Raw genomic sequence first — 19,035 nt, 5'->3', positions numbered from 1 at the left:
CAGCCGCGCCCGCCGACCGACCCCGAGGGGCCGCTCGGGCGGCAGCGACTGGTGAGAGATTGAGAGGAAGCGGTTGCGAAATCAATCACTGAGCGTCTCGGTCGAAAATAAAATCAGACAGTCCATAGCGGCCATTTAGCGGACTTCGCAACCGGTTGGGCGAATTAATTAATTTGGCTGTCCATTCCGGCTGCACGCACCGCCACGAAACGCGTACACTGTACCATTTACTTCTGTTTGTTTATTCGCCCAGTGTGGTGGCTCCAGCTGCTGTCTCAGGGCTCCGGAGTCCGGGGATCACTCCCGTTGACCTTGCGGGCCTTTGCGGACTGCAGGCCGGCTCCGAATGGTGCTTTCGTCGCTCTGTCTCTCTCGCGCCTCCACGGCGCAGCCTGTGAGTGCGAGAGAGACAGAGCGACGAAAGCACAGTTCGGGCCGCGGCGCAGCCCCGCGGCGACGCCCCTCCCCGAGCACCGCGCCGACCGCGACGCCTCCAGTCAGTGACGGAGCGCGCGGCGCACGGCCAGCTTCGCCAGCTTCGCCAGCTGACCTTACCTCGCCGCCACTCCCACTCCGCGTGCACCTGCCCGACGGCGGGGCACGCCGGGGCACGCGGGGCCTTTAGTATGCCCGCGGCCGCGCTCTAGCGAGCGTCGCGTCCCCGCCGCCGCCAACGACGCCGTCAGCGCGTAGAGCGCGCACCGGCCGGCGAGCCTTGGCGAACGGCGGCAGTGTTGTCAGAGCAGTGCGTCGACGGAACCAGTGCGCGATTCCGAGCTGGACTCCACGCGGGCGTCGCTGGCGGTCGCGCAGTGATTTGAGCCCTTCGCGTCGCGGTCCGCCATGTAGCGGCAGAGTGCCGCCGTGTCAGCGCCATGGAACACACGGAACGCGCTGATTGACGTGGGAAACCTGCTGTGTTTGGCGGACGCGGGCGGAACGAGCACCAAGACCAAGGTGAGGACCGGGCCGGGCCTAGCCGGGCCACCGAAGGCAAGAATGGCTGGAGGAAGTCAACGCGGCGCTCGACAGTTCTAAGACTCGGGGATCTTTGCGCGCTTCGCGCCGACGGCAGCGCGCGGCAACACAACACGTGTCTCGCAGGAAGAAGCGAAACTGAAAAAGCAGACTTCCGAACTCTATCAACATATCGGCCATAACGCGCGCCGTTTACGACGCCGTCGCTCCGTCTCTCTCGCACTCGCGCAGGTGCGACAGAGACGGAGCGACTCGCAGTGCGGCGCAGTGCGGCGCAGGGAAGTGCCAAGGTGGCGGACTGGTGGCGGCCGGCCAGCCGATTGGGCCAGCCGGCGCGAGGGAAGGCCGCGCGGACCGCGCCGAGGCAGGGCAGGTCCTGCACACCGATTCCGAGAGACCCTCGCCCTGTCTCTCTCGCACCCATTCGGCACGCCATATGAGTGCGAGAGAGGCAGAGCGACGGTCTCTCGGAATCAGTCTGCACTGCAGCGGCCCGGCCCGGCCGGCCCAGTGCGCGGAGACCTCATCAGCTCCAGGTGCTTCTGTCATTGCGATTCACACTAGGCGATGCGAGCACCGCGTTCAAGCACTAGACAGCTGGCAACTCTGCGAGTGTGTGTGCGTGTGTGTGATGATGACGTCAACGACCGAGAAATTGCAGGCCACCGCTGCCGCACGCTGCGCTGCAGACCACCGGTTGGTTTAAACGGCGCCTTGGTGAGCGCGGCGCGGTGGGCTCCGCCTGGCTCCGCCAAATTTGCGGCCAGGAGGGCCGGGCTGCCGGGCTGGCGTGCATGCCACGACGGACGTGCCCGCCCGGCGAGGCTGGAGAGAGAGAGAGAGAGAGAGAGAGAGAGAGAGAGAGAGAGAGAGAGAGAGAGAGAGAGAGAGAGAGACTGGCACTCCTTGCGTGCCGGCGGTCTAGCAGGGCACAGGTTGGATGTAGCCTCACGGTCCGCTGCTGGAAATAATATTTCCCTACGGCGTGGTCCTGCGGCCAGCTGCTGCCGAACGGCGGGCTCGCCGCTCGGTCTCTCTCGCACTCCTCCAGGGCGCGCCATAAGTGTGAGAGAGACAGACAGGGCAATGGGTAATGGGGTAACTCGCTGCCCGGTGCCCGCAAAGTGGTCAGCAGCAGCGAGGCGCCCTCTCTCTCCCTCCGCGAATGAGGATTTTCCGTTACGCAACTTTATCCAGTCGTCTTATTTTTACCGTTTGTTTACGGACAGACTAGTCCGACCGGAGACAAATGACCACACAGAGGCCCAGACTCTCAGACACCCAAACTTCGCACTCATCTACATTCTCGCTTCCGTGACTTTTTTCCGGCAGGTCGGTTGGAATCTGGAACGGAATCAGAAAACACACACGCCCAGTGAAGCCCCTCATTCGGGTCGTCAAGTCGAGTGGGATTAAAGGCGGCGTTCAAGGCGACGCGCCATCAACCGCCCAAACAACAACATCAACAAAAGGGGTAATTAAAGGCAAGAGTTTGTCGACGCCTCCCGAGGGCGCTGCGCTGCTGGGCGGGGCGGAGTTAGGCTGCCCGCCGGTGTGCCGTTGAACCGCGTTGGACGACCGATTGCGGAGTGTGACAGTGTGGCGGTGAGAGCACCACGACGTCGTCGCCGACGCTCCGTTTGTAATCACCTCGCGGAGGCTGCAGCGCCGTACCGCGCTCGCTCGCCAACGGTGCTATCGTCGCTGTCTCTCTCGCACTCATGGGCTGCTGCGTGGAGGCGCGAGAGAGACGAAGCCACTCTTCGGAGTCTGGGAGCGGAGTCGGGCCGTGAGTCAGTCTGGTGCGCGCGGCGGTGGCGGCGGCGCGGCGTCTTCGTCCAGGTGAAGGACGCCATCGACGCCGCGTCTGTCTCTCTCTCTCTCTCTCTCTCTCTCTCTCTCTCTCTCTCTCTCTCTCTCTCTCTCCTCTCTCTCCGACAGACCCTCTAGAGAAGGAGACGAACGAGCGAAACAATAAAATGCAGCGAGACGCGTGCACGTGTCCGCGGCCTGGAGCACGCGACCACGTGCGTGGCGCAACCTTTACCAGCGTCCGTCTGTCTGTCTGTCTGTCTGTCTGTCTGTCTGTCTGTCTGTCTGTCTGTCTGTCTGTCTGTCTGTCTGTCTGTCTGTCTGTCTGTCCGTCCGTCCGCTCGTCGCATTCTCATCACGCACTTACTGTTACGCGGGCGGCGCATAATTGGCGTCGCGTTTTGTCACCCTGCAGGCCGATTCCGAGAGTCGTCTTCGTCGCGGTGTCTCTTTCGTGCACCCGCACGGGACGCCCCATGAGTGCGAGAGAGACAGAGCGACGAAAACGACTCGCCTCCAGCGGCACGGTCGTCGCGCCGTTTGTGGCAGTGCCGCTCGCAGTGGCGGGGCCGGTGGCGGGGCGGCCCTTCGGCGTGCATTCCTCGTGCCGCACGGCGTGCACGGCGTGCTCGGGGTGCACGCCACTCCCCTGAATCCGAAAGTCGCGTCCGGTGTTGTCAATGCAGTGAGAGGCACCGGCTGGCCAAAGTGTACTGTGTACTCTCGCTGTCTTCTCGCCACAACTCGTTATCTGTGCGCCACCTGCTCGCCCGGGACACGGGACTCTCACTGCACTGCCCCCGCCGCCACGCCGCCACGCTGCCCTAGTGCGCGCTGCGCTCGTCACACCCGCCGAGCCAAGGGCCGTTTCGCCACTCTGTCTCTCTCGCACCCCTCTGGAGCTCCCCACGAGTGCGAGAGAGACAGAGGCGACGAAAACGGTGTTGCGAATCGGCCTGCTAGTGCATGGTCGTTGAGACGCGTGCACGCGTGGCGACATAATTTGGCCTGATTTGACTACCAGGAAGCGTCGGGGCGGTCTGGACTCGTAACAGTCCAGCGTCCAGCTTGAGAGCCGCCGCCGCTGCAGGCAGGGCGATGCTGGCGATGCCGCACTGCTCCGTCGCACAGTGGGCCAGAAGCCGGTGGAGGCGGCCAAAACTCTAGACGCGTTTTGAGCTCCAGAGTCGCTAAGAAGGACTCGAACCGAACGTGTGACCCCAGCAGTGGATTGCTCTCCGAACGAGGAATCCATTGGTGGGGTCACACGTTCGGTTCGAGTCCCATTTAGCGACTCTGGAGCTCAAAACGCGTCTAGAGTTTTGGCCGCCTCCACCGGCTTCTGGCCCACTGTGCGTCGCTCTGTCTGTCTCGCACCCCGGCGGAGCGTCGCATGGGTCCGGCCAGACAGTGCGACGACACCAGTGTGCGGGATGAGTCTGCTGCTGTGGGCTACGGGCGCGCTACGGGCAGCAGCGACGACAACGATGCCTTGCAGCCGGGGTCGTTTGGTCGCTCTGTCTCTCTCGCACCGGCAGGACGCCGCATGGGTGCGACAGAGACAGAGCGACGGACAGAGCCCGGTGGTGCCGCTGCACGTGGCCCGGCGGCCCGGAGCGCTCCGGGCTCCGTTTTCCGGTCCACTGCACGCGATCCCCGCGCCGCCCCGCCAACGGAAGCCGGCACTGCCTCCCTGCCTCTTTGTCTCCGTGGAAGTCCTCGCGGCGCCTCGCGGCCAGGGAAAGGAGTCGCGAACTGGGATGGAAGGCAAGGCACCGTGCATCCGGAGCGCGGCCACGGCGGCGACGCGGCATGGCCGTCATGGCGGCGGACGCCAGCACAACAACAACGCGCCGCCAAATCGGCCCCTTTTCCTTTTTTTTCGGGTGTAGTGCCGTGCCGGGCGATGAGGCACGAGGCGCGCGCAGTGAACGCCCTCGACGGGCCGGCCGTACAGTGTAGCGTAGCGCGGCGTAGCGCTCGCGGAATCCATAGTCGACGCCCACGTCGGCGACGCGGTTGTAATGACCGCGAGCAGCGTATGATCGGCGTGGCGAACAACGACAGGGACAAATTGGCACCGCACGCACACAAAGACGCACGCGCACGCACGCACCACACACACACACACACACCACCGCACAAGCACGCACGCACTGATTGAAGTGATTGTGTCCGGAGTGCGCGGTGACTTCCCACGCCGCGGGTCAAGAATGGAACTGCCGTAACTCAGAGAGTGACGCGAAGAGCATCCCGAAGAGGGCCATTAAGACGCACGGAGCGCATAGCGGTCCCGAAAGCGGTCCCAGCAGCACGGCAATGGGACACTTTACGGTGCATGCGGGTCACCGCCGAGGGGGCGCTGCCAAGGCGGTGCTGACCACGGCCCAGGCGAAGGCAGACGGTCGGGATCATGGTGGCGGCCTTGGTGGCGGGCGGGCTCCACGCCAGCGCGCCGCGGACACTCCGGACTCCGGAACGCCTGCGCAGTGCCGGGTAGGCAGTCCCGCCCGACTCGCCTGTCTGCAACTGGCGGATTGCCTACCTTCGCGCCGCCAGGCGCTCCGCCAAGGAGCTTCGGTTTCTGTTGGGCTTCTTCTTCATTCTGTGATCTGTTCCAGGTCTCCGCGCGATGAGTCCCGAGGAGGGCGCCATGGACCCGCCGGCGGTGGAGCTGGGCGTCTCCAACCCGGCCTTCTCCGCCACCCAGGACGAGCTGCAGGTGAGCGATGTCGCACGCCCCTTCGTCGCTCTGTCTCTCTCGCACTCAGAGGGGGCGCGCAGTGAGTGCGAGAGAGACAGGGCGATGAAACGATCCCGACGAGACAAGACATCCAGGACCGCGGCGGCAAGATGATAATGCGAGGCAACCCGACGACCCGGCAACGACGCGACAAGGCTGTGCCTGGCTGTGCCGCGCGGTGCGCATTAGCTTAGCGCGAGTTGGTCTCCTCAAATAGACCGCAAAAAAGAAGCAAAGAAGGAAAGAAGGCCGCGGGAACAAGGCGTTGCGCAACGGTGGCCTTACATAAGCGGCAAATCGGGCGAGAGGGTGGCCTGGACGCGCGCCTGGACGACGAGCACTCCAACGTGGCAGTGACCTGCAGCAGCGGCGGGGCGCGCGGGGCGTGGCGGTCGAGACCCTCATCTGCGTGTCTCGGCGGCCCGGCCGCCCCGGCCCAGATCCAGTCTGGTCCAGCCTGCACCGCGACGCGCACCGCGACAGGGCCACGCACTGAACGCGCTCTCGCGTGCGTTCACCTCGGTTCGGCCCGGGTTCGATTCCCCGCCGTCGTGCATTTTCCTTTTCGTTGCCGTGGCGGTGAGGCAGTGCGAATTAAAAATCCTCCCGGTGGTGATTTATCGGCGGCCCCTCTGGCGCCCCCCGGCGAGCGCCCGTGGGCGGCGGAGTGACCGCACGACGTTTCGTCGCCGTCCCTCTCGCACCTTGAACGGAACGCCCCGCGAGTGCGAGAGAGACAGAGACAAGCGGCGCTCGGACTCGCAAAGCAGTGCGTGGTGTTGAGTGTCGCGGGCCTCGGCACAGTGGGCCCGGTAGAGGGGCGGTGGGGCGGCCGAAAGTCCAGGACGCTAGCTCCAGAGGGGCGCTAAACAAAGCACACGAACCGCAAGTTACCACCCAAGGTTGCTCTTGAAAAAGAAATCCAAATTGTGGGTCACCCCGTCGTTCGGTGACGAGTGCCGATCGGCGACAATTTTGGATTGAAAACGCGGGCGGAAAATTAGGCGCCTCCAAACCGGCTTTTCTTTTCAGCACTGTTGGCCCGCTGTTTTTTGTTTCCTGCATCGCGTGTGCGGCACTGTGTTGTTGCAGGAGGACGTGACGGAGCGGGCGGTGGGGCGAGGGAACCCGAGTAGAGTCCAGGGGATCGACTAGCATAACGGCAGGCTAAGCGGCCTGTCTACCCGAGACAAAACCGTCACACTCGCAAACAAAAAATCGCCAAGTTACCTCAAGTTGTTGACTCAAAACTGTTGTTAAAAACGAACATCAAGTCAATGCGTGTGGCACCGCGAGTCTGTCTCGAGATGGACGCCCACTGTAAGCTGCCGATCGGCCGATGCAAATTCTCGGATTGAAACGACGCAAGGACGCCGCAAGATCAGGCGTCGCAACAGACGCGGCTGTTTGACTTTTGCAGCAGCTAGCTTCGGTCAGCCGCTGTATTTTTTGTTTTGTTTGTTTTTCTATCGCTGTGTGTTATCGGCACTGTTGTTGTTTGCAGGAGGACGTGAGCCGGACTCGCGCGAAGCAGGATGCCATGGTGCCGGAGAAGAACCAGAACGGCCACGGCGTGGTGGGTACCGCCGCGGTGGCCAAGCCTGCCAAACGCGACGACCCGGACGGCGATGACCTGGCCTGCGGCTGGGGCTGCCTCCGGCCAAGGTGGATGCAGCAGTTCCGGACGTCCAAGTGGATCCTCTTCTGGCTGTGCTGGGCCGGCGGAGTGCAAGGTGTGCTATGATGGCCGAGAGGACAGCGCGACGGCGCGCGGTGTCCGCGGTCGTTGGTTCGAAACCTCGTGTTGTTTACATTTTGGCTTGCAGGCATGGTGGTGAACGGGTTCGTGAACGTGGTCATCACGACCATTGAGCGGCGCTTCGGCCTGCGCTCCTCGCAGTCCGGGCTGGTGGCGGGGGGCTACGACATCGCGTCCTTCTTGTGCTTGGTGCCCGTCACGTACCTGGGTGGGCGGGCCGGCGCCTCCAAGCCGCGCTGGATCGCCTGGGGCATCGTCCTCATGGGTGAGTCGAGGCGCGGGCGGCGGGCAGCGGGCGGCGCCGTCGAGGCCAGGAGGAAAGTTGAGTCATCGCCCGAGACGGCGGACCTCGCGGTAGCCGGGGCATCCGGTGCGAAACATTCCGGCGCGAAGAAAGGAGTCCGAAAAATGTGCTAAGTGAATGCAATATCAAGCGCATTCGTCCTTGCACTGCCTCGGCCCACGCGGCCCACGGCGATGCCAGGAGCAGAGGTCCGATTCCGCGGCGCGCGCACTTGTCGTTCTGTCTCTCTCGCTCCCCTGCGTGCCACCAGTGCGAGAGAGACAGAGACGAGTGGGTTGGGTTGCCCGTTGGGTTGCCCGTTGGGTTGCCCGCCCGGCAGGCGCGCCCCGCCTTGACGTGCTCCTCCCCGACACGATGGCCGTCTGGTTGCAGGCTGCGGCTCGCTGCTCTTCGCCTCGCCGCACTTCCTGGCGGGGCCCTACCGCGGCGCCGTGCACCGCCAGGACACGTGCAGGACCGCCAACTCCACCCTGCCCACCGACGCGGTGAGTCCCGCCGTCCAGACGAGTCCCGAGTCCTGGGTTCGAACACCGCGCTCACCCCCTTTTCGCTTTTCGGCGCCTTTCGGCCTCAGACCGCGGAGTGCGACGTGGCGCACGCGCAGAGCGACACCGCCCTCTACATGTGGCTGTTCCTGCTGGGGCAGCTGCTGCACGGCGCGGGCGCGGCGCCGCTCTTCACCCTGGGCGTCACCTTCATCGACGAGAACGTGTCCAAGAAGATGTCCTCCGTGTACCTGGGTGCGTGCAAGTCGCTTTCGAGAGTCATTCTTTCCGCGGCATATTTGGGACATTTTGAATTTGTAATGTTGCAGGCATCTTCTACACCATGGCGGTCGTGGGACCGGCTATGGGGTACGTCCTGGGCGGCCAGCTCCTGAGAGTCTACACCGACTTCCTCGTCGTCGACCCCGCAGAGTAAGGCTCCAAGACTGACAACTGCTAATCGAATATTCAGGGCTAGAATTCCTGCTCATCTTTCCCGTTTTACGATGTGGCGTTGTCGTTTCCAGCATCGGGCTGACGCTGCTGAGCAACGTGTGGGTGGGGGCGTGGTGGATCGGCTTCATCGTGTCGGCCTTGCTGTGCTTCCTGCTGGCCATCCCGCTGCTGGCGTTCCCCTTCGAGATGCCCGGTAACGTTTGCTGCTTTCCGAATTCGAGAGACCGCGAAACGCACCGGCCACCTTTGACACGCACTACTACTGCTGCTGCAGGCGCGGCGGAGCTCCGCGCCGAACGCGTGTCCGAGGCGCACGGCGTGAGCAGCTCGTCCACGACGGAGGCCTTCAGCAAGCTGCGCGAGCTGCCACAGGCCTTCCGCGCCCTCATCGCCAACCCCGCCTTCTTCTTCCTCAACCTGGCCGGCGCCTCGGAGGGCCTGCTGCTGTCGGGGTTCGCCGCCTTCCTGCCCAAGCTCATCGAGAACCAGTTCAGCGTGGCGGCCAGCCGCGCCGCCCTCCTCATGGGTAAGTATGCGCCTTGAGGGTAGGCAGCCAGGCGGCCACCAAGGCACACTGTTGCCTACCCTCCAGGCGCTGGACACCTCTACGACGCGCTGTCCGCAGGGCTCGTGACCGTCCCGGCCGGCGGCGGGGGCACCTTCCTCGGCGGCTACCTGGTGAAGCGCTTCTCCCTCAACTGCGCCGCCATCATCAAGCTGTGCATCCTGGCCTCGGGGCTGGGCGTCCTCTGCGCGATCTCCTTCGTCATCTCGTGCCCCAACGTGGCCTTCGCCGGCGTGACCCGCGGCTACGGCGACAACGCCACCAGCCTGTAAGGACACGACACTGTTTGCTTCGCACACAGTGCACTTCGAGCTGGCGGACAAACATGCCGCCAAGGACCGCAAATAATTGGAACTAACGTTGTGCGTTTCCACGTCGCAGGTCGACGCCGAAGCTGGAGAGCGCGTGCAACGCGGGGTGCCAGTGCGACGGCGCGGCCTACAACCCGGTGTGCGGCGCGGACAACGTGCTCTACTACTCGCCCTGCCACGCCGGCTGCTCCAAGGAGGTCATGCTGGACGCGGCCAGGGTCAGTACCGTCAACGTGCCGGCCAGAGGGACCACGCTGCAGACAGCCTCGTGTGACCATGGTCTGCTCTAGGTGTACTCGGACTGCTCGTGCGTCAACGCGTACAACGCCGCGCCGCTGGAGTCGCCGGTGGAGCGTCGCCGGCGACGCCGCCGGTACACGACCCCCGGCGACGACCCCGAGGAGGACGGCGAAGCGGGCGCCTTCCAGGACCGCAGCATCGGCGGCGGCAGCAGCGAGGGCGTGGAGTACGACGCCATCAACGAGCCCTGCACCTCCAGCTGCGACCTGCTGTGGGTCTTCATCGCGCTGGCCTTCGTCACCATGCTCTTCACCTTCCTCATCACCATGCCCGCCCTCACCGCCACGCTGCGGTGAGCGAAAATCAGCGCGGAAACGCGGTATTCGAACCCAGGACGGCGCTCAATGAGTCTCTCTTCTTCCGCAGGGTCGTCCAAGACGAGCAGCGGTCCTTCGCGCTCGGCATCCAGTGGATCAAGGTGCGCCTGCTCGGCACCATCCCCGCCCCCATGATCTTCGGCCTGCTCATCGACGAGACGTGCGCGCTGTGGCGGCACGACCCGTGCGACGGCGGCGGCAGCTGCATCGCCTACGACAACCTCTCCATGAGCAGGTACGTGTCGCGTCGGCAGCCGAAGGGAAGGCCCTAAACACATCGCAATAACCCCGCCTCCCCCGCAGGTACATGCTGGCCCTCGCCGTGGTCGTCAAGCTGTGCTCGCTGCTGTTCTTCACGCTGGCCTGGCGGCTGTACAAGCCCCCCAGCGGCCTGCACGCCAGCTCCCAGGAGAAGCTGGAGGAGGGCATCCCGGTGGACAGCCTCGCCGGCACGGCCGCGGTCACGGTCACGGGGGTCACGGACGTGCGCGGCGACGTGGAGGCCGCGTAGCTGAAGCCGCCCCGGCACTCTGGATTTTTGCTGTGATAGCCGCCGAGTCTCGCCCGCGAGGCCGCTGCGGCTTATTTTAAGACGTGATACTTGTACGTAATCAGAAAGCTAAGAAAATTTCTGTAAAATTTGTTTTAACGCACGATTTTCAGATTTTATGGACCTCTAACTTGAAAAGCTGTGCTATTCTTTGACGTTCGCCAAAACAGATGAAATTGTAAAACTTCGAAAGTGATCGATTTTTCACTCTAGGCGACGCTTGTGATACACTATGCGGGACCATAAAAAATAATTGTTTGCCTTGGACCCTGTCTGCCCCGTCTTGCAGCAGCGAGGGGCGAAGCACCGTGTTCAAGTCTAGTCTGTGATGGCGCACCGAAGTAAAAGTCTGCCGAAATCCTCAACTAAACAGTACTAATTCCACTTCAATAATTTTCCTCAGTATTATCAACAGTGCCAGGTCTGATGATGTGATATTAGATCATACGCTTTCGTAAGCAAGTTACCTGTAGCTTGTCACCTCTTTCAAGCGGATGGTTGTGAAAAATGTTTGTTAAAATTCACCCAAGATGTAATATGTTTTGGTATTTTTCTGTTTTGTGTTGTTCCTTGTCTCTGTTGGCAAAAAATTGTAGCCGATTCATTATATTTTGATGCAGTATTATTAATCTGTGCTCAAAATAGTAATTACTATTAAAACTGTGTGTTGGCTGTGTTATTATGAAATAAATTAATATTATTTTAAGAATCTAAACGTGCTCTTATTTTCTTTTTGTTCCTTGATTCGACATAAAAGGAATAGGGGCAGATATGACAAAACCGATATTATTGCTTCAAATCATATTTATTGAACTAAGCTACAGTCGGGCACACCGCTTAGGCACGGCAGCTCTCGGGGATGTTGACCTTGAGGGACTTGTTGGCGCCCTTCTGGCTGAAGTCGGGGTTGGCACCCTTCTTGATCATCTCGACCCAGTGGCGGGAAGCAGAGCTGTCAGACACGCAGTGGAAGTCGATCTTCTTCTCGACCTTCTGGGCGGGCTGGCAGTGAGCGTTGCAGGCGGGCTGGGGGCGGAGAGAGAAGCAGATCTGGCCGTTCTCCTGGATGACCTTGACGCGGTGGCTGGTGCAGCCGGCGGCGGACTTGGGGGAGGAGTTGCGGCTGGAGCTGGACTTGTGGCTGGAGTGGCTGGAGGACTTGCCGGAGCTGCGGCGGTGGGGCTGGTGGCGGCCGGCCTCGTTGTCGCTGATGACGTCACCGTACAGGATGTTCTGGGGGAAGCAGGCGGCCTGGTTGGCCTTCTGCTGCTGGTCCTTGACGGAGCCGGAGGGAGACAGAGCCCAGGAAGCGGAGAACTGCTGGGGGTTCTTGAGGAGGCAGTTGCGGGGGGAGGTGAAGTCGGTCATCTCCTCGCCGTCGAAGTTGCCGCAGAGACCGCGGACCTCACCACGGTAGGTCTGGCCGACGATCAGGGCGACGCGGTAGCCGTCGTACAGGACCTCGAGCTTCTGCTGGGGGAAGTAGACCTTGACGGTGCTGGCGGGCATGGGGTAGACCTGGGCGAGGATCTCGCCGGACTGGTCCTGGACCTGGGCGCCCTTGGTGGAGAAGGAGATGGAGCGGCCGTTGTACTTGATGGTGGCGTAGCCGGAGGCGGGGGTGAAGTCGAAGATCTCCTCGTCGAGGATAACCTTCAGCTCCTTCTTCTCGTTGGAGCTGCTGGCGTCGCGGACAAGGACGGAGACCTTGTCGGTGGCGTCCTCCTGGCTGGAGGAGCTGGAGTCAGCGGAGTCCTTGGGGACGGACTGCATCATGACGTGCCAGTTGTTGCCGAGGTTCAGGGGGTAGGTCTTGTTGTCGAAGGTGTTGGCGGCGGAGCGGTCGACGACGCACATGGCTGTAAATTTAAGAAAAAGTGTAAAGAACAGTTTGCGGCCTTAAAATATTTCCGAAACATTTATAAGTGGGACACTTACGGTAGCCACCCTTCAGGGCCTTGGAGACAAGGAGCTGGGTCTGGCTGTACATGGGGTGGACGGCGAGGACGCGGGCGGCCCAGTGGTTGAGGCGGACGTTGTTGAACTCGGCGCTCATGGAGGGAGCGTCGAAGGTCAGGTTGGCGGACTGCATGTTGGGGGCGAAGCGGAGCTCGGCCTCAATCTTGTTGTTGTGGGAGTTCTTAGGGTTGACGAAGTTCTCGGAGTTGTACTGCCAGCCGAAGTAACGGGCGGCGGCGTAGGCCTTGTAGGTGGCGTTCTTGACGCGCTGGGAGATCTTGTCGAACTGGATGTTGGCGGTGTACAGGTCCATGATGTTGGCCTGGGCGGTGACGTTCTGGCAGGCGGGGAGGAAGTAGTTGCCCTTCTCCATCTGCTGCTCGCAGAGCTGAGCGGCAGGCTGGCGGCGGACGAACTCACGGCGGGCAGAGGTCTGCTTAAGCTGAACCTGGGCGTTGACCTGGGAGGCGGAGGAGTCGAGCTTCTCGCCGAAAGCGATCTGGGCCTGGATCTGGCTCTTGGGGTCGGCGTTCAGGGCCTTCTGGAAGTTCATGGCGGGAACGTTGGGCATCTTGGCGGTCAGGGTCATGGCGAACTGCTGCTCCTTGTTGTACTCGGAGGAGCGGGCGGGGGACTTGCGCAGGTAGACCAGGACGCGGGCCTTCTCGTCGACCTGGCTGTTGGCGAAGGCGGCGGTGGCGATGAACTGGGCCTTGTGCTCGCCGTTGAACTGGGCGGACAGGTCGATGACGGAGGCGTTGCTGGCCTGGATGCCGGCGGCGGCGCGGCGGAGGAACTGCTCCTGACGGGCCTGGCTGTTGGCCTGGTTGTTGGAGGGGTTGGCGGCGTTCTGGCTGGGGCTCTTGGACTCGGCGTCGAAGTTCTCCTCGGAGTTGTGGGCGGAGCGCTTGCTCTTCTTGTTCTCGTAGGACTCCTCGTTGTCGTTGTCGTAAGAGGCGGTCAGGGTGACGGACTTGGCGGAGGACTTCTGGTGGTCGAAGGACACGGAAAGCTCGTAAGCCTTGATGTTCTGCTCGGAGGTGGCGAACAGGAGGGCGGAGATGCTGTCGTAGTTCTTGGCCTGGTTGTAGATGGTGGCGAAGTCAGCGAAGTCGTTCTCGCAGGCGGCGTCGATACGGAAAGCCATACCGGTCATGTCCTGGCCGACGGTGAAGTTGGCCTGGTGGGGCTTGCGGAGCTGGATGGGCTTCTGCTGGGCGGGGGTAAGGTCCAGGATGTTCTGCTGGGCGGTGTAGGGCTGGGCAGAGATCTGGATGATCTTGAAGTCCTTGTTGGCCTGGATGGGCTGGAGCTTGACGCGAACCTCAGCGTTCTCGAGGTCGAGGTCGATGTTGGCGCGGATGGGCAGGTTGACGAGGACGTCCTTGTCGAGACCGGCGATGTAGTGCTGGTGGTCGAAGGGGGTGATGAAACCCATCTTGGCCTGGGTGCGGGTAGCGTAGGTGAAGTGGACATCAGCGGAAGCGTTGACGGTGTTGGGGACGAAGGCGGCGTCCTTGGGGCCGTTGGCGAGGTCGGGCTGGGTGCGGACGCGAGCCTCACCGCCGACGGTGACCATGGTGGGGGCCTTCAGGGTGTAGACGAGGGGCAGACCCATGGTGGTGGGGAAGCCCATGGTCAGGGAGTAGCGGTTGTACAGCTTGGTGTAGTTGAAGTTCTCGCCGGAACGGAGGGTGTTGGCGGCGTGCTTCAGGTACTGGGGGATCTGCTCGACGGTGTGGTTGTCCAGGGTGAAGAAACGCTGCTGGGACAGGACGTTGATGAGGAAGTTAGCCTCGACCTGCTCCTGCTGGTCAGCCTGGATGTTGAGCATGTTGGCGATCTTGTCAGCGGACCAGCTGCCGGAGGCGGAGGAGCCAGAGGCAGAGGAGTGCTTGCCGGACTTGTGGGAGCGGGAGTTGGAGTTGGAGCTCTGCTGGAACTGCTCGGCCAGGAGGTCGATCAGGTCGCTAGCGCTGGAAACCATGGCACCGGCCTGGAAAGCGGAAAGAAAGGAAATGAAGTACGTTCAATGAGAAGTGGGATTTGAGCTCTTGTGGCGCAAAAGTTGTACTTACGCGGAGGTAGTTGGCCTGGAAGCCACCGAGGTTGGCGCGAGCGCTGACGAAGGCGGCGGAGGGGATGTAGCTGTCGTCGCTGCCGATGGTGGCGAGGGCGGCCTGGTAAGCCAGGTTCATCTCGTTGACATCGTTGGAGGCGAGGTTGACCTTGGAGTACTGGGGACCGTTGTAGGTGGCGTTGAGCATGTCGACGGCGGCGCGGGCGTTCTCGGCCAGCTCCTGGTTGTCCTGGGACTGCAGGTTGTTGGCGGCAGACTCGATGGCGGACTTGACGACGGAACGGACCTGCTTGCTGGGGTCCTGGTTGGTGAACTCAGCCATGCGCTGGAGCATGCTGGCGGGGGGGTTGGTCTTCATGAGCAGGAAGACGGCGGCGGAGCGGATCTCGGCGGCGTCACCAGCGTTCTGGTACAGACGGAACAGGACGGGGCGGGCGACCTTGGGGGAGATCTTGGCGAGCTTGTTCAGGGCGACGACCATGTGGAGGCGCTGGAAGGTGGAGACCTGCTTCTGGCCCTCGAGGTAGGGCTCGAAGACGGCGAGGATCTTGGGGTGGGCAATGTTGCCGAGGGCACGGGTGTAGACCTGGACCTTGTGGCTGTCCTCGTTCTGGACGGCGCTCTTGAGCTGCTGAGCCAGGTAGGGGATGTAGTCACGGGCAACGGCGGAGGCCTTCTTGGGGTTCAGGCGACCGTAGACGTGGGTGGGGTAACGGTTGTGGGCGGTGGCGTTGTCGACCTGGGCGCGACGGACCAGGGTGGTGAAGGACAGGATGGCGGAGGAGTTCAGGAACTGCTGCTTCTGGACCTCGGACTTCTTGATCAGGGAGAAGAAGGTGTCCATGTACTCGCGGGTGGGGGTGCGGGCGGTCTCGGGAAGGACAGCGAGGAGCTCGGCGGCCTCCTCACCCTGGACCTTGTGGTTCTCGATCCACTCCTTGATGATGGTCATAGCGGGGCCGGTACCGGCCTGGGCGACGGCGTCACGGAAGACCTTCCAGGCGGCGTTCTTGGTGGAAGCGCTCTGGCTCTGGCTGGCGCTCTTGGAGGCGGGGGCGTACAGCTCACGGGTAGCCTGCTCGATCTGCTTGACGTCCATGATGCGGACCAGACGGGCGAGGATGGTGAACTTGGCGAGGGTGGCCTTCTCGGGGATCTGGCTGGGGTGCTGGAGCTCCTCAGCGATCTGCTGGGCGATCTTCTGGACGGCGTGGACAGCGTTGACCTGGCTGGAGGCGGCGATGTTGCTGCCCTGGTAGCCGACGAAGTAGGGGAGCATGGGGTGCTTGGGGGGCTGGCTCATCTTGGGCTTGGACTGGAACCACTCCTCGCTGGAGCTGGTGCTGCTAGAGCTGGAGGAAGAGCTGTCAGAGTCGGAGCTGGAGGAAGAGCTGGAGCTGGAGGAGCTAGAGCTGGAGGAAGAGCTGGAGGAAGAGTCGCTGGTGTTGTTGCGGTTGCTGCGGGCGTTGCGGTTCTTGCCCCACTTGGACTCGTTGCTCTCGCTGCTGGAGCTGGAAGAGCTGGAGTCGGAGGAGGAAGAGCTGGAGCTGGAGGAGCTGGAGCTGGAGTCAGAGCTGGAGGAAGAGGAGCTGCTGTCGGTGTTGTTGCGACGGCCGTGCTTCTGGTTCTTCTGGTTCTTCTGGTTCTCCTGGCTCTCGCTGGAGCTAGAGCTGGAGGAAGAGTCCTGCTGGTTCTTCAGGGAGCGGCGGAAACGCTTGGCGGCGGCGCTCTTCATGCGGTTCTCCTGGCTCTCGGAAGAGCTGGAGGAGCTGGAGTCGGAGCTGGAGGAAGAGCTGGAGTCAGAGCTGGAGGAAGAGCTGCTGGAAGAGCTGCTGGAGTCGGAGCTGCTGCTGCTGGAGGAAGAGCTGGAGTCGGCACCGTTGCTGCGCTTCTGGTGCTTCTTGAGCTGCTCCTGGCTGCCGCTCTCGGAAGAGCTGCTGGAAGAGCTGCTGGAGGAGGAGGAAGAGCTGCTGGAGGAGCTGGACTCGTCGCTGAGGTCAGCGTTGTTGGAGGCGCTGAAGGGGTCGTTGTAGTCGTAGACGAGGTCCTTGATCTTGCGGGGGTTGGCGACGCTCTGGGGGGAGCCGGAAGCGGAGTGCACGGAGTCCAGGGTCAGGTTCATGCGGGAGACGACCATACCCTTCTGGTTGTTGTACAGCACGGGGCTGAGGATGACCTTGTTGGTGGTGACGGAGGACTGGATGGTGTAGCGCTGGAGGCTGCCGGACAGGACGACGCGGCTGACGGAGGAACGGGCCATGAACTCGCCCATCTTGGAGGAGGCGGGCTCGGCGTCGGTGAGGGCGTTGAGGCCGTAGTGGTAGCCGGGGCGCTGCTCGCAGTGGCTGAAGTTCTTGGTCTTGACGATGTCGATCAGCTGACCGTCACCGCGGAGCTGGGGCATGGGGGCGAGCTCGGGGCGGCTCTGGAGCTGGTACTGGGGCAGGGGGCTGATGTCGTACATGACCTCGCACTCACCGGTGACGTCGTCCTCCATGGTCTTGAAGACGCCGTTGACGGAGTTGTGGCTGGGCTTGTTGTTGATGCGAGAGCTGATGATGTTCTCGGCCTGAGTGTCAACCTGCAGCTGGCTGGCGATACCCTTCAGCATGTTGATCTCCCAGGTGGGGACGTTCTTGCTGACGATGAGCTCGTCGACGATGCCGTTCTTGAGCTTGATCTCGAAGGGCTTGCTGCTGATGGGGAGCTGGTGCCAGCTCAGCTTGCTGGAGGGGATGGGGGTACCCCAACCAGCGGGCAGCTGCTCGTTGATCTTGGCGTATTCGGCGTTGGAGACCTTGGCGATGAGGATGTTGTCGGACTTGGGCTGCACAGACAGCTGGGCCTTCATGAGGACACCAGCGTACTGGTTGGCGACCTGGTGCAGGGCGGTCAGGGTACGACCGCGCACCTGGTACTTGTACTCGGAGCCGGACTTCCAGCCATGCTCGGCGGAAGCGGCGGCACCGGCGGCCACTGCAAGAAACACAAAACGAAGCCCGATTAGCGAGCGCCTTCGGAGGGCGGGAACGAGTCCCAGTGAGTGCCAACATTATTTCAGCCTGTGCACAGCAAGGCGGGGGAAAACACAAGAAGAGGACTCACCAAGGCAGACGAGAAGCAAAGACTTCCACATCATTTTGGCGTTGAGTGGATAGCACCGTCCAACGTACCGAACTGAGCGCTGCTCGCCCCTTATATAGGGCGCAAAGTGTCGAGGCGGGGAAAAAAATGGAAGCTGGCACACACGTGCCGCCCGCCACGGGTCACCGGGTCAACCACATCAGCGATCCTCGCGAATGCGGGATTGAACGCCTCTGCCCCGAAAACGATGACAGAGAGCAAGCAGACAGCGCGGCGCAGCATTCGTGCCGTCTCGCTTCCTCGCCTTGGGCCGGCACGTGGCGGCCACAGGGAAGACAAGGACGGAGAAGGAAGCACGGCGCTGCGCAGTTCCCGCTCGGCCCTAGCACTTTCCACAGCCCCATCGGGTGACGGCATGCCTCAGTCATGGGCTCAATTTAGAAACTGAAAATCCAAGCATTTTTCTCGTCAAATTTTTCAGTTTTTTTTAATTTGTTTTATTTCATGGGGGGATGGATTTGAAAATTTTTGTGTAACTTGAAAGGGTTGGTACGATTTTCGGTGCCCTCCGCTTCACCCCCTTTGCCGGGAGAAGCCCCAACTTTCCTGTATTTTCTGGTAAATGTTAGAAGTTGCTCCCTTTGTTTGCTTGCTGCCATTAATTTGCGGTCTCAAAAACTCTTCCAAATTATGAAGTCTCACTACTTTTTCACATTTCAAGTGTAAAACATGCGCCTCATGCTCATGAGCTCGCATGGTGATGCGGGGACCAGCCCACGTAGAAGAGCAGCTATCAAGAAGGCTTGCTCAGCCGAAGATTAGCAAGGGAAGTGCTGTCTACTGCAAGTGTTTTGAACTTGAGGCCAGCCAATGTTGTTGCTGTTGGTTACAGTGTGTATGAACGAGGGAAGACCCAGTTGCTACCCCCTTCAAACGAAGTGATTATAGACACGCAGCGTTTATATAATAAAAAGCAACTTAAATACACGCGGCGTGCAAATAACGCCATTTTCATTATATACACGCAGGAAAAGCTTTCCAGCGTGTATAAAATAAAAACAGCGGTTTTTTCAGGCGAGGGGGGAGTGGAGGCTCGTGGCGGGCACTATCTGCAGGGCCGAACTCTTTACCAAATTTAATCTTTGTCCAGCCCAAAAGGGGTAAAACGGGGGCTTTATTAAAGCTAGAGGCATATACTATCAAAGGGTGGGTTATCGGAAAACATCAGGGCAGAAATTTTGCATTCTCCTTGAAAAGTCGTCAGATACCCTTTCTGACCATGGTGGGTTTAGTCGACGTCACCGCCTGCTAAGGCCTGAGGACGTCCACTTT

At 61.6% G+C, this 19,035-nt stretch overlaps 2 protein-coding genes across 4 annotated transcripts; one reads left to right on the top strand and one right to left on the bottom strand.

Moving 5' to 3' along the window:
* Positions 1-639: 639 nt before the first annotated feature.
* LOC117652682 (solute carrier organic anion transporter family member 4A1) lies at positions 640-11,295 on the top strand. Of its 3 annotated transcripts, XM_034397772.1 has the most exons (15): positions 640-957; positions 2,311-2,452; positions 5,412-5,512; positions 7,038-7,266; positions 7,360-7,557; positions 7,969-8,081; positions 8,171-8,336; positions 8,411-8,513; positions 8,609-8,730; positions 8,812-9,063; positions 9,163-9,370; positions 9,484-9,631; positions 9,704-10,005; positions 10,080-10,265; positions 10,334-11,295. In XM_034397772.1, the coding sequence occupies exons 3-15, from the start codon at positions 5,423-5,425 to the stop codon at positions 10,539-10,541; spliced, it is 2,325 nt and encodes a 774-aa protein (XP_034253663.1). In that variant the 5' UTR covers positions 640-957; positions 2,311-2,452; positions 5,412-5,422; the 3' UTR covers positions 10,542-11,295. The 3 variants fall into 3 exon arrangements, with proteins under 3 accessions (XP_034253663.1, XP_034253662.1, XP_034253664.1); XM_034397771.1 differs by lacking the exon at positions 2,311-2,452; XM_034397773.1 differs by lacking the exons at positions 640-957; positions 2,311-2,452 and adding an exon at positions 2,780-2,820.
* Positions 11,296-11,366: 71 nt separating this feature from the next.
* Positions 11,367-17,833, bottom strand: LOC117652681 (vitellogenin-1-like). The gene is made up of 4 exons (XM_034397770.1): positions 17,725-17,833; positions 14,618-17,595; positions 12,519-14,535; positions 11,367-12,439 (listed from the first exon to the last, which is right to left on the bottom strand). The coding sequence occupies exons 1-4, from the start codon at positions 17,756-17,758 to the stop codon at positions 11,418-11,420; spliced, it is 6,051 nt and encodes a 2,016-aa protein (XP_034253661.1). The 5' UTR covers positions 17,759-17,833; the 3' UTR covers positions 11,367-11,417.
* Positions 17,834-19,035: the final 1,202 nt, after the last annotated feature.

The sequence above is a fragment of the Thrips palmi genome, unplaced genomic scaffold (assembly GCF_012932325.1).
Source record: "Thrips palmi isolate BJ-2018 unplaced genomic scaffold, TpBJ-2018v1 HiC_scaffold_7, whole genome shotgun sequence".
Taxonomy (NCBI): Eukaryota; Metazoa; Arthropoda; class Insecta; order Thysanoptera; family Thripidae; genus Thrips; species Thrips palmi.
Note: the sequence above shows the minus strand (reverse complement) of the source record. Positions and strands in the feature narration are given on the sequence as shown.

Bases quoted from the DNA above. Each gene is read 5' to 3' on its own strand.
- LOC117652682 (XM_034397771.1), top strand. From the start codon at position 5,423: ATGAGTCCCGAGGAGGGCGCCATGGACCCGCCGGCGGTGGAGCTGGGC. The intron at 7,267-7,359 runs GTGTGCTATGAT...TTTGGCTTGCAG, and splicing joins CTGGGCCGGCGGAGTGCAAG to GCATGGTGGTGAACGGGTTC. The intron at 8,731-8,811 runs GTAACGTTTGCT...CTGCTGCTGCAG, and splicing joins GTTCCCCTTCGAGATGCCCG to GCGCGGCGGAGCTCCGCGCC.
- LOC117652681 (XM_034397770.1), bottom strand. From the start codon at position 17,758: ATGATGTGGAAGTCTTTGCTTCTCGTCTGCCTTG. The intron at 17,596-17,724 runs GTGAGTCCTCTT...TGTTTCTTGCAG, and splicing joins TTTGCTTCTCGTCTGCCTTG to TGGCCGCCGGTGCCGCCGCT. The intron at 14,536-14,617 runs GTAAGTACAACT...TCCGCTTTCCAG, and splicing joins TCCAGGCCAACTACCTCCGC to GCCGGTGCCATGGTTTCCAG.